Here is an 18,799-nt window from a genome sequence, read left to right as displayed (position 1 = left end):
TTTCCTCATGGTTGAGGTTTTTTGTATTTCTTGCAATATTTTTTCTTCAATCTCTTTTTTCGAACTCCCTCAATTACGCTTGTTACTTTGAAATTAGGATATTTCAAGGCCAACTCCAAATCTATGATTTCCTTTTCTTTATATTCTAGTAGTTTTTTGGTCGTGTTCCCATCCTTTGGCAAACCTGATAGATTAATAACATTTTCCATAGCTCCTTAATCTTGTTGGTTTTAGATTTGACTACCCCCTTTCCATGGCTTAACTTGAAGGTAAAATGATAAATGATCTATATATTTATAATAACCTCTTCGCGTCTTTCCAAGGTATAATTTCTAGGTCCACCTATGAATCTCTTTTTCCTTTTCGCTTTTATCCTTTGCCTCTTCTACTAATCTTGCACAGGTAAAGTACTCAAGGTAATTTAATAATGTTAGATGTATTAAAAATGTGCAATGTCTAAAGAGATCAAAGTTTGAAGCAGTATTGAAGTCCAAACAAATATAATGAACTAGAAATTTTGTTAATAAATTTTAGTGTGTAGTGAATTCAATTCAATAGTATGTTTACCTAGAGATTGATTACTAGGTTAGGTGGTGAGTCAACATGAAAGAACTACATTTAAAATTGGGCTGTTAGATCAGAGTAATGTTGACCATTGGATTCATCAAACATTGAAGGTAGGTTAACCAATGCATATGTTCACATCCAATTTGGTATATGTGTTGTTGATTGTTTCACGACTTAACTGTCATTGATTATTTCACGACTTAGTCATTGGATCCCATCATATCACAAGGGAATCATTAACAAGTCTCCATGTTGCAATCAAATATTCTGTAATAGTGAGCATACAAAATCTCTAATGGAAATTCAATCCCATTGGATCGCAAGGGTCTCTTGAGGTATTGTGTAAGTTGTAACCTGATGGCCTTTGTGATTATTGGATCAAACAAAAGTTGAGTGGCCAATCACGTTGGATGACATGGAATGCATTAAATCGAGCACTCTTCTAGATCCAAAAGTCACAATTATTTGTTGGATACAAAGTTTTTAAACTACTCGATATGTTTTGGTGGAATGAAGATTGAAATTAATTCAAGGTAGTCATCTATTATGATCGATCGAATCAACCACATGAAAAACACTAATCATTAAAACAAGAGCACATGATGTGATTTTGAATTAAAAACATTGCTTAGTATTTCAAGAGTTCTTCATGTAGAGTCCATAGAAATTATATATTGACTGATTTTTCAAAGAAAAATCAAGAATGAGATGAAAATTTAAAGGTTTCTAGAGGAAAAATTGGGAATGTTAAAATCTAGCTACAACAAAGCTAAGGAGAACACCCTAGAACCCTTGTTAGGAGAACACCTTAGAAAAGAAAGGGTCGAACCTGTAGACATCGAAAACAAGAATTTGTTAAAAGAAACTCATTTGAGTGGTTCTATGGTGAATAAAAAAATAGAGGTAAGCTTTACCTATGTAGAAGACCCCTGAGCCATCAAAACATTGAAACCCTGCTCAAATATAACTAATTCTTAGAGCATGGAATGTGGAAGGTAAATTGGGAAACAAAATTATTAAACATCAATAAGAGTTGAAGGCATAATTGATTACTTGTGCAATGATTTTTTGAGCCAAAAAATTAAGAAGGAAACCCTCTTGGTAGTGATATTCTCTTAAAACCCTAGAGGATTTGATTGGAAATCACTTAGAAATGAAGACCCTAGAGGAGTTGACTAGAAATCACTCAGGAATGAAGAGAGAAATAACTTAACAAAAAGAGTCTGCATTGCTCTCAAATAAAGGGAGTGGATCTTTATCTCGGCAAGATGGTGGCTTTGCTACTACTTCTGGAACTGAATTTGTTTTAGCTGGCTCAGATGCTCCCTTGATTAATTCAATAAGTGTTATGGAACGTTGCGCTGGTGAATGTTGTATCTTGGGCTCAGATACTCCATTTGGTTACTTAACTAGGCTTATCGAATGGGCTACTTAGATACTTAGCTTTGCTCATCGGTTGCTCATTTAGGTTACTCAATGAGTGAGGGTTTATTAAACAAATGAGATTTGTTGAGGTTACATGATGTAGGTTACACAAACTATGGGCTTTGATCAGGCTCAATGTGGGATAAAACAAAAATAAGGGAGGGAAAGGGTTTCGAATTGTAGAGATGGCATACTCATAGACTAGGGTTGAATTGAAAAATTAATGAGTAAGTTGAGTGTTAAGGAGTCAGATGTGGGATCAACGAAGGGAAACATTTCAATCTTCTAACACCTGGTTTGATAATGCATAACACGGACAACAAGGACCAGAGAAGAGTTCATCTCAAAAGAAACGCCTTATGATATAACAAGAAAAACCCTTGCTAAATGAACCATTTTGAGGAGAACACCTTAGAAAAGAAAGGGTCGAACCTGTAGACATCCAAAATAGGAATTTGTTAAAAGAAACTCATTTGAGTGGTTCTATGGTGGACAAAAAAATAGAGGTAAGATTTACCTGTGTAAAAGACCTCGGAGCCGTCACAACCCTAAAACCCTACTCAAATATCAACTAATTCTTAGAGCATGGACTATGGAAGGTAAATTGGAATTTTTTTTTAGTAAATATTAGTAACAGTTGAAGGAAGAACTAATTACCTATATGTTGGATTTATGAGCCAACAAAATATGTGGGAAACCCTCTTGGTAGTGATTTTCTCTTAAAACCATAGAGGAGTCTACTGGAAATCAATCAGAAATGAAGGCCCTAAAGGATTTGACTAGAAATCGCTCAGGAATGAATAGAAAAATAACTTAACAAAAAGAGTCTGCATTTCTCACGAATAATGAGACTGTATATTTATCTGGGTGAGATGGTGGCTTTGCTACTACTTCTAGAACCAAATCTATTTTCGCTGGCTCAGATGCTCCCTCGATTTATTCAGTAAGTGTTATCAAACTTTGTGTTAGTGAATGTTCTATCTTGGGCTCAGATACTCCACTTGGGTACTTAAATAAGCTTATCGAATGGGCTACATGGATACTCAACTTGGCTCATGGGCTGCTGATTTAGGTTACTCAATGAGTGAGGGTTTATTACATAATGAGCTTTGATGTTGAGGTTAAAAGATGCAGGTGACACAAACTGTGGGCTTCAATGAGTCTTGATGTGGGATAAACCAAAAATAACGAAAGGAAATGGTTTTAAATTGTAGAGATGGTGTACCCATAAACTATGGTCGAAGTGAAAAATTAATGAGCGAGTTAGTCGAGCGGTAAGGAGTTCGTTGTGGGATCAACATAGGGAAACATTTCAATCATCTAACACCTAATCTGACGGTGCATAGTGAGGACATCACGGGCTAGATGAGAGTTCATCTCAAAGGAAACACCTTACAGCGTAATTAATTAGCCTAGATTCCTCTTAACCCTATAGAGAAAATCTCTTTTCACTTTAAAAATAAAGTTTGTATCTCGAGAGATTGATTCCCCTCTGCACTTGCAGATCCATAGTTAGACGGATCTGGGTAGTTTAATTCGCCCCTTTAAATAACCTATATTCCACATGAATACCATAGGTTTTCATTACCATATGTGAGTTCCATGGGTCATTTTTATTTTTATATTATTTTATTTTTATAGGTCATTTTTATTTTGTTACTTTTCTATTTTTGCCTTATTCTGAGAGGAATTAAAATATTTACATTATATTACATGTTTAGGTAGATTTTGAGGATTTTTTCGTCAAGAAAAAATCTAGGTGGGTGCGGTGGAAATCACAATCCCAACCACTTGAGTTAAGAACCATTGGCAAATATGTATGATTTTATTTGTAAGTTCCATATTGATGAGGCTACATCATGGTCATGTCCAAGAATAACACCGAGATAAGATAAAGAATTAAACTAATAACTTAACATCTAAAAATACACCGTATTAAAAAACTAATTTACATATATTAATATATACTCTACCATAATCATAAAAGTACATCATCTAGAAAATTTCCAATGTGTTAGACCAAAATATTATAAACTTGAGAGTGAACATATACCCAGAAGTCTATATGCATCTATCTCCATAACATATACATGGATGATAATTCATTGATGCAGCTTCTAAATGGTTTGACTGTGCAAGACAACTCTATGCGCAGGATCCCAAGGTTGACCCTCCCCCCTTGGTCAACATTGATACTGAACTCTTCACGGTGCAAGAGGTAGAGATGGGTATCAAGAAGTTGGGTGTTGGAAAAGCAAAAGACTTAGCTAAACTCCAAGCAGAATATCTAAAGTGGGGCTCAAAGATCCTCGTACCTCACATTACAAAAATTTTCAACAACATCATACAACAGGGGCTCCCCACAGATTGGACAACTAGTCTGCCAATATCTCTTTTCAAGAGCGGTGACATCAATAATCCCTCCAATTATAGGACCATCATGATAAACTCTTTGTTTGCAAAGCTATTTGGAAGCATGCTAGAAAATAAAATTAACAAGTGGGTAGAAGAAAGAGATAAGCGTGCTAAAGGGAAAGCAAGTTTTAGATCTAAACATTCCGCAGTTGATCATTGTATAGCTTTAAGGTACATCATTGAAAAATTTTGAGAGAAAAAAGAAGATGTCTTTTGTTGCTTTGTTGATTTGAGAAAAGCGTTTGACTTGGTTCCTATGGATAATCTTTGGCACAGAATCGAGGAACTTGGGATTCCTAAACATTTGAGGGCAACTATGCATAGGCTATATGAAGAGGTGAAAGTCAAAATTATAACTTCAACAAACATTTCTGAAAGATTTAGAAGCGATATCGGGGTCACTGCAAGCTTGCCCACTCTCTCCTACCCTTTTTGGTTTATATATCGACAAGCTTGAGGAGTTGTTAAATTCACAAGGGGGTGATGGTATCTATTTGGGAAAATTTGTTATAGGGCTTCTTTCATATGCAAATGACATTATTTTGATTGTTAAATCGGCTCTTGGTTTGCAAGAGCACTTGCTATCCCTCGAGCATTTTTGTAGAAGTGTGGGGATACACATTAATATCAGCAAAACGAAAGTAGTGGTTTTCTCTAAGAAAACAAAACATAACCAACTTAAGTTTGACTTTGAAAGAAACATTCTGGAAGAAGTTGCGGATTACAAATACCTCGAAATTGATTTCAACAAAAATCTAAGTTGGGAAGATTGTAGAAAGAAAAAAAACTTTGGGGGGTTGGAAAGCATTTTATGTTTTTCAAAATAGGTGTAGAAAGACAGAGTTATGAGATGAAAACCACTCAAACTCTTTTTGGGCTTATAGTGATTCCAGTGATTTTCTATCGTTGTGAACTATGGGTTAGCAGTACATCCAACATGCAGTGGAGAAAAATTGAGAAAAATCACAAGCGTTTGATTACAAACCAATTCAAGATTAAAAGTGTAGTTCCTTATGCTATATTGTTAAGTGAAACAGGGGTTGCTCCTATTGAAGCAATTGCTATGGTGCGAGTCATAAGGTATTTAAAAAATATTGAGCAAATGGAAGGTGAGAGATGGCCTAAGGTTGTCTTTAATAAAAGTTTGTGCAAAAAAAAAAAACAACTTGGATGCAGCGAAATAACAAATGGTTTAGTAAATTAGGTATTTGTTTGAATGGGTGTCCAATAAAAAACAAATAGATAAAAGCGATAAAAGCTTTTGTTATGGATAAGTTTCACAAACATACTTGGGATAAGGAGGTAGGAAGAAAGAAAAAGTACTATATTGAAGTGTTTAATCCCACTCATAGTCATCAACCAAAAGCATACATAAAGGCTAATATCTCTTGGAGAGCCAAAATTCTTATAAGGACTAATTCTCATCAACTTCGAGTTGGAAAAGGCAAAAAGAAGTGTGGGAGTAAAGAGTATGAATGTTTTGCTCTTCTGGAAAAGTGGAAACATAAAAATTCATTTCATTTTAAAATGTGAGGCCTTCAAAGACAATAGGGAAAGTGTTATGCAGATATGCTCACAACTAACTCTTGAGATAATCTATTTAGCTAGAGGTTTGTCAAAAAACTAAGAAAAAACATTTATTGTAAAGCTTCATTAAAAATGACCAAATATATTGATCAGATAAAAAACAATCTACCTCAAAAACTTTAAAATAATTTATTTCTTTCTTGATCTACCCGTAAAAACCCTGGCCAGCATAAGCGTACCCACCAATTCCGACTATTAACATAACCGTCCACACCAACTCCTGCAGCGGAGGCGAGTCAACTTCTCTCGCGTGAATGGGCAATTAACGAAATATTGAGGCATATTCTTATCATCGCCCACTAAGGAAATTGAATTGAGCCATCCGTTTGGCCGGCCGCCGCCGGGAATCTTATGAAGAAGCCTGTCCGCAGGATCAACAGCAGCAGCACATCAGTAACGCCGACACTAGACATATATTCTTATCATCACGCGCTACCGATGTTAAATTGAACCATCCGTTTGGCTGGCCGCCACTCGGAATCTTCTGAAGAAGCCTGTCCGCAGGATCAACAGCAGCGGCACATCAGTAACGCCGACACTAGACAGATAGATAACATTCACGTCAATTGAACCTGCTGAACTTATCGTGATGGTAGGTTTTGACGTTATCCAGATTGCAGGTTATGGAATCCAATTGACCTCACTGTTATCCGTTGAATGTTTCAAAATTTTATCAAGATATTTTTGAAATCGGTAATCGATAAGGATGCCCATGCCCATGCCCATGGCCTTCAGGGAGAAGAGTTTCACCTTCAGTGTTTGACACACTTTCCGTATCCCCAGCCTCGTCTCTGGCTCGGTATTGGAGCTCAATAATCCGAGCTTCAATACCTTCTCCATTTCGCTTCCCTCGTATTCATTCCCCAGCTTCGAATGTCCCGGAGAATGCCTCTGTAAACCTTGCGGAAACCTACCTGGCCCAAAATGTTTTCGTCCCTAAACCGTCTCGTCGCGATGCTGAGATCCTTGTAAGTGAATCTATGGGGTCAGAACTCCTTGTCCCATTTTTCGATCTTTCCTTTGGATTCCGCTCTTTTCAAAAACACAGCTACAACCGCCAGCGAGAGGAGAACCACAACGGCCACTGTAACGCCGGCTATTAATCCCGCTAAGACTCGAGAAATTACGGAATGGTCTTCAAAGAAATTGCCCCCTGTGCCCGCTGAAAAGCCAAAAAACATCTTCTCTTTTAGAACGCAGTGCAGATCGATTTTCGCGGATACGTGCGGCTTCTGCGGTCTGGGTAAGCCGACCAACATTATGCTAACGTTGAGCTTTACTACCGAAGGCAAGGACTGCCCGTCGATATCTTGCATCTCCCGTCGGTTACCAACTCAAGGACAGGGTGATTGATAGCCGGCGTTAGAGTGGCGGCTCTGTTTCTCATCTCATTGGCGGCTGCGGCCGTGTTCCTCAAAGAGCCAAAAACAGAGAATAGTTTGATGTATGGGAGCAGGAGTTTTGGCCCACAGATTTGCTTACAGGGAACTCAACATCGCCACGAGCGGATTCAGGAACGAAAACGTTTTGGGTGAGGCGGGTTTCTACAAGGTTTTGCGCGGCGTTCTCCCTGGCAGCAGCCAAGAAGTCGCAGTAAATGCATAACCAAGGAGTTCACTAGGGGAATGAAGGGGTTCGTGGCAGAGATCTCGACCATGGGGCGTATGCAGCACCGGAATCTGGTACAGCTCCGGGGCTGGTGCAGGAAGCAAAAACGATTATTCATCGTTAGGTTTACTCATATTCCGGAAGTCGACGACCGTTCTGCCGTGGAGTCAAGGATACGCGATCCTCAGAGGCGTAGTGGCAGGGCTGGTGTATCTGCACGAGGGATGGGAGAGGAAGGTCATCCGCACATAGACATCAAGTCTAGCAACGTGCTCATGGATTCGGATCTCAACGGGTGGCTCAGAGATTTCGGCCTCGCCCGGCTGTATGGACACAACCAGAACTCGGGGACGACTCGCGCCAGAGCTGACATGGACGGGGAAGGCTACGTCAAGCTCAGGCGTTTTGGAGGTGGCGTGCGGGAGGAAGGCCGTGAACATACCCACGCACGCCAAACCGTTGTTATTGCTATAGTACGCCCATGAGCCTCTGCTAGAGGCGGCAGATCCGAAGCTCGGAAATGAATAATACGTGGGCGAAATGCAGCTGGTGTTGAAACTGGCTTTGTGGTGCTCCAACACCAAAACCAAAGCAAGGCCGTGGATGCTGTGTCAAATACTGGAAACTTTAAATGTGTGTTTGTTCACATTCGAATTATCATCCTCTTGAAAACGTGGTGCTTTTTAATCGATTTACTTTCTCGCTTCTGGTTGGTTATTTGAATTGATTGCTTTTTCCACTAATGATTATAAGAATTTAGAGGCTTTTAATTGAAGAGAATTAAAACCTTTAAAAAGTATAAGGATGGATTTGGTTGGTTTGTAAATTATTTGTGGTTTATTCTTCCTTAAACTTAAATTATAAGAGGGATTATGGTCGGAAATATTAGTAGGGAATAAAACTGTTTCAAGGCACATCTCAGCCAAATCAAAACTCACCTATCTTAAAAGTGAGCAAATTACTTTTTTATCCAGTATTAGGGCTACTCTCAACCTAAACTCGACTTAACTTTATAATTAAAATACAATATAAGCACAATTAGCTTATATCGTAAAACAAAATATTTATTTATTTATTTATTTATGATGAGCTATAATGTTATCTATATAAATGTTTGTGATATGTTAATGCGTCATAAGGACAACGATTTTAAGGTTAATAGACACATAAATAGAGTATACACATGACTTTTTTATCAACCTAGATTGCGTGGATTTGATTTATCAATTTGGTGTATATTTATTTGTCTTAAATATGAAAGTAATGTAAAATAACTTTGTAAAGTTGATTAAGAGAAAGGAAAACGAAAATTCATGTTATTTTAATAGTGGAAGGAAAATTGATTTATTAAAATGGTCAGCAAAGTTTTCATTCTTTGATTTATTAAAATGGTTAGGAAAGTTTGTTTGTTTTTTCTTTTCTTTAAGTCAACTATTGTTATTTATTGAGTAAATTAAAAAAAAAAATCTCTCTCAAATTGTGATTAAGAAATTTTATTGAGTAAAATTTGCAAAAGTCTTATTCTCTTTTAAATGGTAATTGAGAATTTTTAATGGGTAAAATTTGCAAAAGTCCAAGGTATATAAAAGATTTCTATCTAGCTAGTTTACTAAATACTTAAAATAATTACATTCCAACGCTTCTAACATGAATATATCTTTATGAACTAATAACATAATAATAAACAAAAGTAATTTCTTTTATCAGGTGCCACTTCTTATGACTATTTTGTCCATAATTTTGCTAACGTAAGTATAGTGCCTGTTGGTTCATTCAAACTTAGAGTATCTTGTGCTGAGGATTCTTTTTTCTCTTGAGATATAGTTTTATGAGCTTATGCTACCTAACTATCTATTGTCCAAGGACTTGATCTGTCAGCAGATTCATGGCCCAAGTCTTTTGGGACTGAGTCTACTTTCAATTGACTTTCAGAGACATGATCTTGTTGTCTTTTTAGAAATTGAGGCCAATGGAGGCAGGGGAGGAACTGGAAGAGATTTATCTTGCAAAACTAATTGATGATACCTAGTGGAACTTATTGACCAAGTTGAATTTTGTTGTTCATTTTATTAGTTCTTTTCCTTGATTGGATAATGAAGAACTATATGTCCTATATTGAAATAGACCCTACACCACAAGGAGACACACTCATAATCTATTTTTTAAGTCCAAGAAAAATATTTTCCAATCGAATTAATTTCAATGGGGGACCCAAGGTTGAGATCCATTTCCACACATATTTTGGCAAAAGCAGTAGTTCTTCTCAATTCAGTTTCATACGAGACAAAATGGAACTTTCCTAGAGTGGACCCAATGGCTCAATGAGAGGGAAAACCCCCTAAATGTAGTGGTAGATTTTAAAGTTGTACCTAAATAAGAGTAGAGGATAAGACTTTGTAAATGGATAGAGGTAGGCTCAAGTTTCAAGCACAAATTGATATTTCCCAAAAACCGTAGACCTTAGTTAAATATTAGATCCATATCTTCAACACTATCGAATTCAACAACAAAAAGATTGCATAAGGGTAGATGAAAACTTCTCTCTTGGTCACCAACAACAAAAGTTTAGCTCTCCAAACTTGAAGATCTACAAGTCACAACCAAAACCTAAAGAAATGATAAACTAAACTACTAGGTCTAAGGAAATTCATTTCCTCATCAACCTCTAAGCCAAAGGGAATGGAAATAGAAGAAACTCCAAGAATTTGAATAAAGGAAGAATGGGTAGAAGATTGTTGAAATGTGATAGTCTTGAAAGAGACAACTCTAGGAGATCCAATGACTAGATCAAAAGTTGATAAATCATGGGGAGACACAAGACCAAATGTCATGATTGAGCTTAAAAGCAAACAAGAGGATGAGGGAGGCGACACAATGGTGGCTAGGGGCAAACCCTAGCCACTGTAGACTAGAGAGTGATTTTCATCAGCCATATTGATTAAGTCAATAGTTGTTATCATGTATTAAACCATTAAAGCTGATTTAATGAAATATATTTAACCTATTAACTTTTAACTTAAAATAAATCATGAATTATCATTGTTAGCATGAAGAAAATTATTTTTTCTTTTTCTTTTTGTAAAGGAAATATTTTGTATTTCCTTATATAAAAAATTTACAAGTTATTCTTCTGAAACTTATTTTCGTCTACTGATGGCAAGACCAGACCAGATTTAGAAATTTAGTTGTTTCAAATTTGCAAAAGATATGGTATTGACAAGAGTTCTTGAAACCAAAATTCCTAGACTATTTATGGAGCCTCCTAGGCCATGTTGAAAACATAAAAACAAAAAAAAAATTAGATTGATTTATCTGAATCAGTGCTTTCAATTGGAATGGGCTTCTTCTTGCTTCCTAGAGAGAAACCTAGATCAAGAGTAATTCCCATGTGTTTTTTAAGATGACCTAACCTTTTGATTCATAGCTATCATGTCCCGTTGCATATGAGAGTTAGAAGAGTTTCCTCCTTAATCTTGTTTTTGTTAACTAAAAACTCTTCCAAGGAGGAACTTTACGTGTCAATAATTTGTCTACTATGTATATGCACTCATTATAATGACCTCTAGTATGCCCTACATTTAGAACCCAATTTTCTATTTCCCCCAACGTGTCAGTATCTATGAGGGTGCATCTCTCCTTAGTATGTCACCCCTCCACCTAAGTAATTTCCTATTTGAACCTAGCCACTAAGCTTTTAGCTCACACTTGATCTCAAGTGTGCCCGCTTTCATGATAGTAAGTTGCTCCTTGACACGCTTGACCTCTCTGACATGGCATGGTAAGCATCAAACAAGTATTCTAGGCCCAAGGTTAATTAGAGAACTGCATTGACTATAAAGTGACCATAGGAGGGACACTTTAATGCTAAATGGGGTTGCGAAAAATCAAGGCATCTTCCACAAGAGGGTGCCAAAGTCCCTCTTTTTTATTAAAGTTTTTGATTATGCCATGACTATGGGAATGATCATTTGCAATGAAGAACTAATCCACCTCAAGATTCCCTAAAAGGAAAAACACCACAAGAATTACAATAACAAAACATTTAGAGATGCTCATAAGGAAATACAAGTTAAGATTGAAACTATGTTGCCTATCATTGCGACCACCTTTATGTAGCTTCCCTACGAGGCTCAAGATTAATTATAAATACTACATTTGGAGAAGCAATATTCCTCACAATCGTATCCAATTTATGTGGAAAACCTTGAGAAACGTGGAGTAAATCTGAGTCACATGAAGGATAATGGAAACATCATGACCTTGCTTGTTTTTCCTTCTCATATCCATGGAAGTGGAACCAAAAAGTTCAAAAACCTTATTTGGTAACCATTCAGAGTGTTGGAAGGGATTGAACATTATATATTTCATAGTAATAAATACAAAACACTAGAATCTAGAGAGTTGAAGAAGGATCATTCCAATGTTAATGCATTGTGACTAATCTCTACACCAAGATAAATGATGAAAATTCATTCTTAGGATAAACTCTAAGCATTAACACTCACCACTTAACATTGATTGAATGTTGAATTGATGAGTTGAGGAAAAGTGATGGGCTCGTATGGAAGTGTGGTACGTCTTCAATGTAATTTCTATATTATTAAGATTTGTCATGCCGATACCCAGATGGTAGAACAAAAATCTAGCCCCCGTTGTGTACATGTCAAATACACAACAATTGAAGATTGTGTTGTTATGTTCTAGCATGTGGCTTGGTGGGACGATGACAACCCATCCCCCAACTCATCACATCTCGAGCACCCCATGTAGGGAATTTGTGAGATGTTGGGCAAGGGTACAACACTCCTATTTGAGGGGATATTCAATGAGAGAATGCCAAGGGGTGGAGATAAAAAAGTCTTGAGTTAAGAATCCTTCATTGGAAACGTTATCCACTATTTTGTTCCCTAACCTTGGAACGCTAATGGGAATGATAATAGGATTGGACTAGATATGGGAAGCTACATGATTAAGAAGAATTTGGATTCTCCAATTGCGAGAAAATTTGTTGAGTGAAGTGCCATTAAGAATCTTATTGATAATTTCTATGACTATATATAAGTCCTCTTCCACAAATATTTTGGTATAACCCTAAGCATGAGAATTCCTTATTCCTTCTTTTCGACCTTTAGCTTAGTCACATTATTATCGTTGTGTCCCATGGGTCCTAATTATATGCAAAAAAGGATTTCTTGAGTGATCCTTGGAGATTCCACCAAATCCCACTGGACCTCGATTTCCTTTTGAGGCCCCATCGAAATTAATCTTGAGGAAATTTGGTGGTGGAAGAGTTCAGGTGGATGAAACAAGGGGGGAGATAGGGGAGGAAAAAGAGTGAGAAGAGATTTCAGGTTGTAGGTGCTAGTTACTAATAAAGTGGCCTCATCTCTTGAGCTTGCCAATCATGATCTATCTAGGTTAGTGCAACAATAGATTCCTTAACATCATTTTTTATAATAAGCCAAAGAGAATATTGTGGAAGAGAGTTGTTACAAAATATGAAATAGTTTCTTTATTTCCAGATAGCCTAAAGGAGAAGGATTGGCAATAAGATCCAAATCTTGTTTAGAATGGGATTATGAAAAACTTATGGCCTCCAATTTTCACTGATTTGAGGAATTCTTGAGGGATCATGATTTGTATGTTTCATTCTTATATCCAATGTTTTCTAGACATGACTAGTATAAGAGCATGCATTGAATAAATGTTTCACATTTTAAGAGCAATCATAGAAAGGTAACATCTATAGGGACTCTTATTTTTTCTATTTTGTATGTTGTTCAAGATTAGTGTTTTTCCTTGGACTAAGAACCATAGGAATATCAATACTTTTTTCCATAATTTCATTTTCTAAATGTTGATCCAAATAGAGGCCTTTGGAACTTCTTTGAACTCTTCTTCTAGAAAGTAGACTTCTCATATGGAGAAGGTGTTAGTTGTCCCATATCCCCATCACAATTTATTTGCTTCAATGTAGGTTGTAGTGAGTGTTTCTTGGAACTTTTGCAATAAATTTGTCTATACTTGCTCACTCGATTTGGGATGCCATTCCATCGAGCTCATCCATTGACATCAAGAAGAGAAGATGTTGGGGTTCACCTAGTAATATTTGAATTTACACAAGCCTTGAGTGATCATATTAAGTTGAAGAAATCATTATAATATTAAAGCATAGGTCATTTTTTCCATGAGTCCTCCCAAACCATAGTGGTTTGCCCATCGCAAATTTCTTAGAAACAATGTTGTTGGATTATGTGCAGGTTTTTTTTCTTCTAAGTTCCATATAGATAATCCTTCCTAATTAAGGGGAATTCAACTGAGCTATTTTACTAGGACATTTCTTACATATATTCTGAGCCATATATGTTTCCATAAACCTTGGCCACCCTACAACCATCTCCATTATATCTTGGTTTCTAAAACTATAGCCAGGGTTGATGGGTATCTTAAACCAATTCCTCCATTAATCTTGACTCTGCATTTTTTCTCCATCTTGGCCTCACCCCATAAGAAGAAACATTAGAGGCTATATATGCAGTTGATAATGGAGGAAGGAACCATAAGTGAAAAACAAAGGTAGATTGTAAGTGCTTGCAAAATAGATTTGAGAAGAACTATTCTTTTAGCTAAGTTGAGAGAATGGAAAGTAAAACAGGTCACCTTATTATTAAATTTTCTAATGAGATCCACCCATAAATATTTCTTGATAGAATTTTCTACCAACGAAACTCCTAGATATTTTAAGGGTAGCTTGTTGATATAAAAACCAAGCGGCCTTGCTATATGGTTATACAAAACTATCCACAAGTTAAAGAAAAAAATGAAATTTAGCTTTATTGATTTCGATATCTGAGTCAAGAGAGAAGTCCTCCAAAACTTGAGCTAAGGCTTTGGCTTCATGAATTGTTGGAACTCCCATACATATGGTGTCATCTAAAAATTAATGATGTGATAGTGGGAGGTCCTATCCAAAGATATGTAAGCCTTTCATATTTTCTTCTAAAATCATTGCTTTCAGAGCCTTGTCTATTCCCTCCACAACTAAGATGAAGAGGAAGTGGGAGAGAATATCACCTTTTCAAATTCATTGCAAATAAATTAAGGGATCAATGAGATATCCATTAAGAATAATATAAAAGAAATTAGAGGAAATAAGATCTTTGATATAGAATATCCATTCATGGTCAAAACTAGAAGTGTGAAGGATTTGAAAAAGATAGTTCCAATTGAGTTTGTCAAAAGCTTTGGATAGATCCAATTTAGATAACAAGCCTATATTTTTTGAATTTTTTAGAATGTGAATGGTTTCAAGGGAAATTATGATACCATCCAAAATTTGTTGTTTCACATATCATGCTTTCTCAATTTAAATAAGAAGAGGGAGGAGAGGGTTAAGGTGATTGCCAATGATTTTGGTGATTACATTTATTGAAAAGGGAAATATGTCTAAAGATGCTTAGGTCCTCCACTATATATTTCTTTGGGATGAAATTGAAGAAGGTGGAAAGTAGAGCTCTCAATATATATTATGAATTTATTTATTCTTCCATCACTTCCCATAGATCACTACCTACTATTGTTCAACAAGTCTATAAGAAATCTATTCTAATACTGGTTCGATGAGAGGATTTTTTTGGGCATTGATTTAACCACTTTTTCCACTTATTTGATGGATATTTCACATAACAGGACCTCATTCTATTCCCTGGTGTCTAGTAAAAGATGCGCTAAACATTTTTTGTGTGAATTCATTTTGATGTGGCATAGGGTCTCACAACATATTTTCGTAAAATATCACGACATTTTGTGCCATATCCTCATGGTCTAACATCTTGTATCCATTCAGATTTATCAAGGAGGATATTTGGTTATGATGGCAATGTTGAAACATTGAGTTATAGAAGAAGGTGATATCTCCCTCCCCTTCCTTTAACCAACACATTCTAGACTTCTACTACCAAACGGTTTCTTCCTGCTTTCTTCGATCCTCAAGTTTGGTGACAATTTTAGCTTCCTCCTTAATTCATTCATTTAACTTGTCATAGTCAATGTTGTCTTTCTAATTTTCTCTCCATTTTTTATTCTAAGTTATGATTTTCTTGGAATATATTCCTGATTTTTTCCTTTCTCTAGGTCCTGGGGTTGTTTTTCTATATGTTTTTTTTTTCATTATAATCGATACATACCTATTCCTTCTATGCATTTTTGTTTGACCCACCATTCCTTGACATTGTTGTTAAAATATGGGTGCTATATCCAAAATCTTTCCATGATCCAAGTGGCTTTGAAGACGCTAAGAAATACAAGTGTTCAAAATTTTATGAAACTAGGACCATGGCATGTATCTCTGCGAGAGTTTTCTAATTACATAAACGAAGCCTTAATTCGGGCCTGTATGAGAAAGTTATTGCAGTTTGAAGCTTGGACCAAACAATGAAAAAAATGTCAAAGACAAAGTCAACCTTTTGCTGTGTGGCAGGACGTAAAAATGACACATGGAAGAAAAATCAATAGTCCTGGTGGGACCCACAGAGCTAATGTGGCAGCCTAGTCAGTAGACCAGGTGGGCCCAAAAGCAGGTTATGTGGGAACATCACAAGTTAACACAAGGAAAGTAGGTGACAAAAGTGACATATGATGTGGAACAATGAGAGCCTTCCATGCGGGCCAATCACATGGTACCACATGGCACCTAAATTAGGGCCAAGTGGCCTTGTCGTGGTGAAACCTCCATTTTTGCCTTACTCTCATGGTTTGGGGAGTCATTACAATATGGACATACGTATACCATATATTATATGCATTGAAAACTATATTAAAACCAAAATTAGGCTCTAAAACCATATTAAAGAAAAATTGGGATTCATAGGTTTTGAACCCAAAACTTCCTAAGCAACTAGTAACTTAATATGGTTGTGCCAACCATTAAGACAACCACACACTTTGTCTTATTCACCCTCACACTTTGTTATAAAATGTCTTTCAAATGGTTCAAAGGGAACCATTGAGAATGATGGAGAATACATGAGAGATGAGGGCATGGACAAGAAATGAAGACATGAATCTCAAGAAGATCCTAGGAATATTGTCAAAGCATATGGAATATTCCAAAGAATATTCTCTATGAGGAATATTTGATGATTCTTTAAGATTCCCTTGGGGGTAGAATTTTGAAGGTGTAAAAAACATTCAAAGTTTATACTCATTTGAATCATTTTCTCACCAGGAGTCTAATGGTGCAATCCATTTCTTCATCTGAGCATGATATTTTTTCCCATGTCTAGAAGAGAATCTTATGAGGAACCTAAAAGATTCTCGGGGAGCCCAAATTTGACTATGACATAAAGGGGTCATATTTATATTTACACTTCATATTTTTTTGCAAGGAACACGATGGTGAAAGTTGTCCCTTTATTCGAGTAGCAAATTTTCATGTCGTCCCCAAACTTGGAGGTGTAAGTTGCATTAATGCCATGTCTTCTTTTGATTTTTACTGAGATGATGATTTAATGTTGAGATCCATGTATGCCATTTTGTTGAAGGATCATTGTATATCACTTCATGTGAGAGTTTGTTAATTTGTCATGCTGAAGGAGATATTTTATGAGTGAGAGTTCATATAGAAGAGAGTCTCCTAGAGAGTCATGCCACTCTAGCTAAGGTAGTTCTTCCTTGTATGGACAAATAACACATAATGTACTCATCATCATCTTGCAACATTTAATGAAGCGGCCTCCCCACTCTTGACACCTGGCCCGAAGATGTAACCCACGCTAGGTGAAATCCATTATCAAGTTATGTGTGTTCTTTGATTTGATGGTTGTCATTATGTTTCCTCTTCTTTAAATGCACATGTGGTTTTTCATACTCATTCACATGCAATTATGCTAACATCACAAAAGTAAAAGATCTTGGTTAATTTCGGTAGATGGGAGATCCAAATCATTCCAAGCATAAAGTTTGATTCCTTGGATGAGTTTAAATGTCTATTTCTAGCTTGATTGGCCATTGATATGATTTGTGGCTTTGAAAGATGGAATCTTTCATAAATATATCCCTAGCCATTATATTTTTTGAGATGAGATATCTATCGAGATTTTATACTATTTTTTCTCTTGCTTGCTAAGGAGCTCAGTGTAGATGAAGACATATCCGTAAGAAGCTTCTGAGGTTTGTTGAAAAATGGTATTGATCGAAAAGGTAAGCATGTGTATTGGATAAGAGTAGTGGTTGTGACAGACCTTTCTGCCCACAAGCAAAACCTTCCATTTCTTGTGCAAGTTTTTCAAGTTTTTGTATTTTCCATTGCACATCAATTTATATCTATTTTAATCGATCATATCTTTGTGGATGCAGGTTAGGAACAATTGTTGTGGCTTCACTGGAAATTTCATTTTATGTGACTCTGACCTTCTAACCGTTAGGATAGGGTAGGATTAGATGCTTCTTAGTTTTCTTTCCTTACACTCATCTTACATTCGTTCCTGTAGTTTTTCCTAGCTTTGTTATTCTGGTTCTACATCATGTTTTCTTAGTCATTTTGTCCTCTTGTATTTTGATTTTGTCTCTTGGTTCTGTGTTTTATTTCTTTTTTATTTGTTCTCTTCTTTGTTGAGTTTTCCTTTTAGCCTTCATTGTGCAAATGATTGTTTTTCCTTGTTGCTTCGTGGCTTCCGAGTGTATCTGTGGTTGAAGTCCAAAGAGTTTTAGGACATTGCATCGTTGGCTATTCTTCTGTCTCTCTTCCTTGTAATTGGTTGTATCTTTTGGCCGACGATGTTATAAAGGAAAATACAATCCATCTGTAAGGGCAGCTTTGGTCCAACCATGAACCCTAGTCCAGTATGGGAACCTCATGCCTGTGATGCAGGAAAGTGTTCCCTCTGTGGACAGAGGCAACCCCTCTAGCCCTAGAGTGGGTCTAGTCACAGCAAAGACAGATCAACAATTGATTTCCTTAAACAATCATCGTTGGAGGCCTACCTAAAACCGGTCATTGATGAAGTTCCGTTGCATTGCTCCAACTTCCGTTTCCTTCTCCTTAATGAGCAATTAACCTAAAACAATACAAGGAAAACAACAAAGCACGTAATCGGGAAACAACAATGATCTATTTACTCACAAAGTCAAGAAGTCATGAGCTATCAAGTAAATTACATACAAGACATAGAAAAACATCATTGACTGTATTAATAAT

The 18,799-nt window shown here is 36.4% G+C and overlaps 1 protein-coding gene across 1 annotated transcript; it reads left to right on the top strand.

The window, feature by feature from the left end:
• The first annotated feature begins 7,649 nt into the window (after positions 1-7,649).
• On the top strand, positions 7,650-8,087 carry LOC149161430 (L-type lectin-domain containing receptor kinase S.1-like). Its single transcript, XM_089434878.1, has one exon. The coding sequence runs from the start codon at positions 7,650-7,652 to the stop codon at positions 8,085-8,087; it is 438 nt and encodes a 145-aa protein (XP_089291004.1).
• The last annotated feature ends 10,712 nt before the right edge of the window (positions 8,088-18,799 follow it).

This window comes from Pinus tabuliformis, chromosome 5_2 (assembly GCF_031772625.1).
Source record: "Pinus tabuliformis cultivar Carrire ecotype Pingquan chromosome 5_2, CPIR1, whole genome shotgun sequence".
NCBI lineage: Eukaryota > Viridiplantae > Streptophyta > Pinopsida > Pinales > Pinaceae > Pinus > Pinus tabuliformis.
This window is presented reverse-complemented; position numbering and strand designations above follow the sequence as displayed.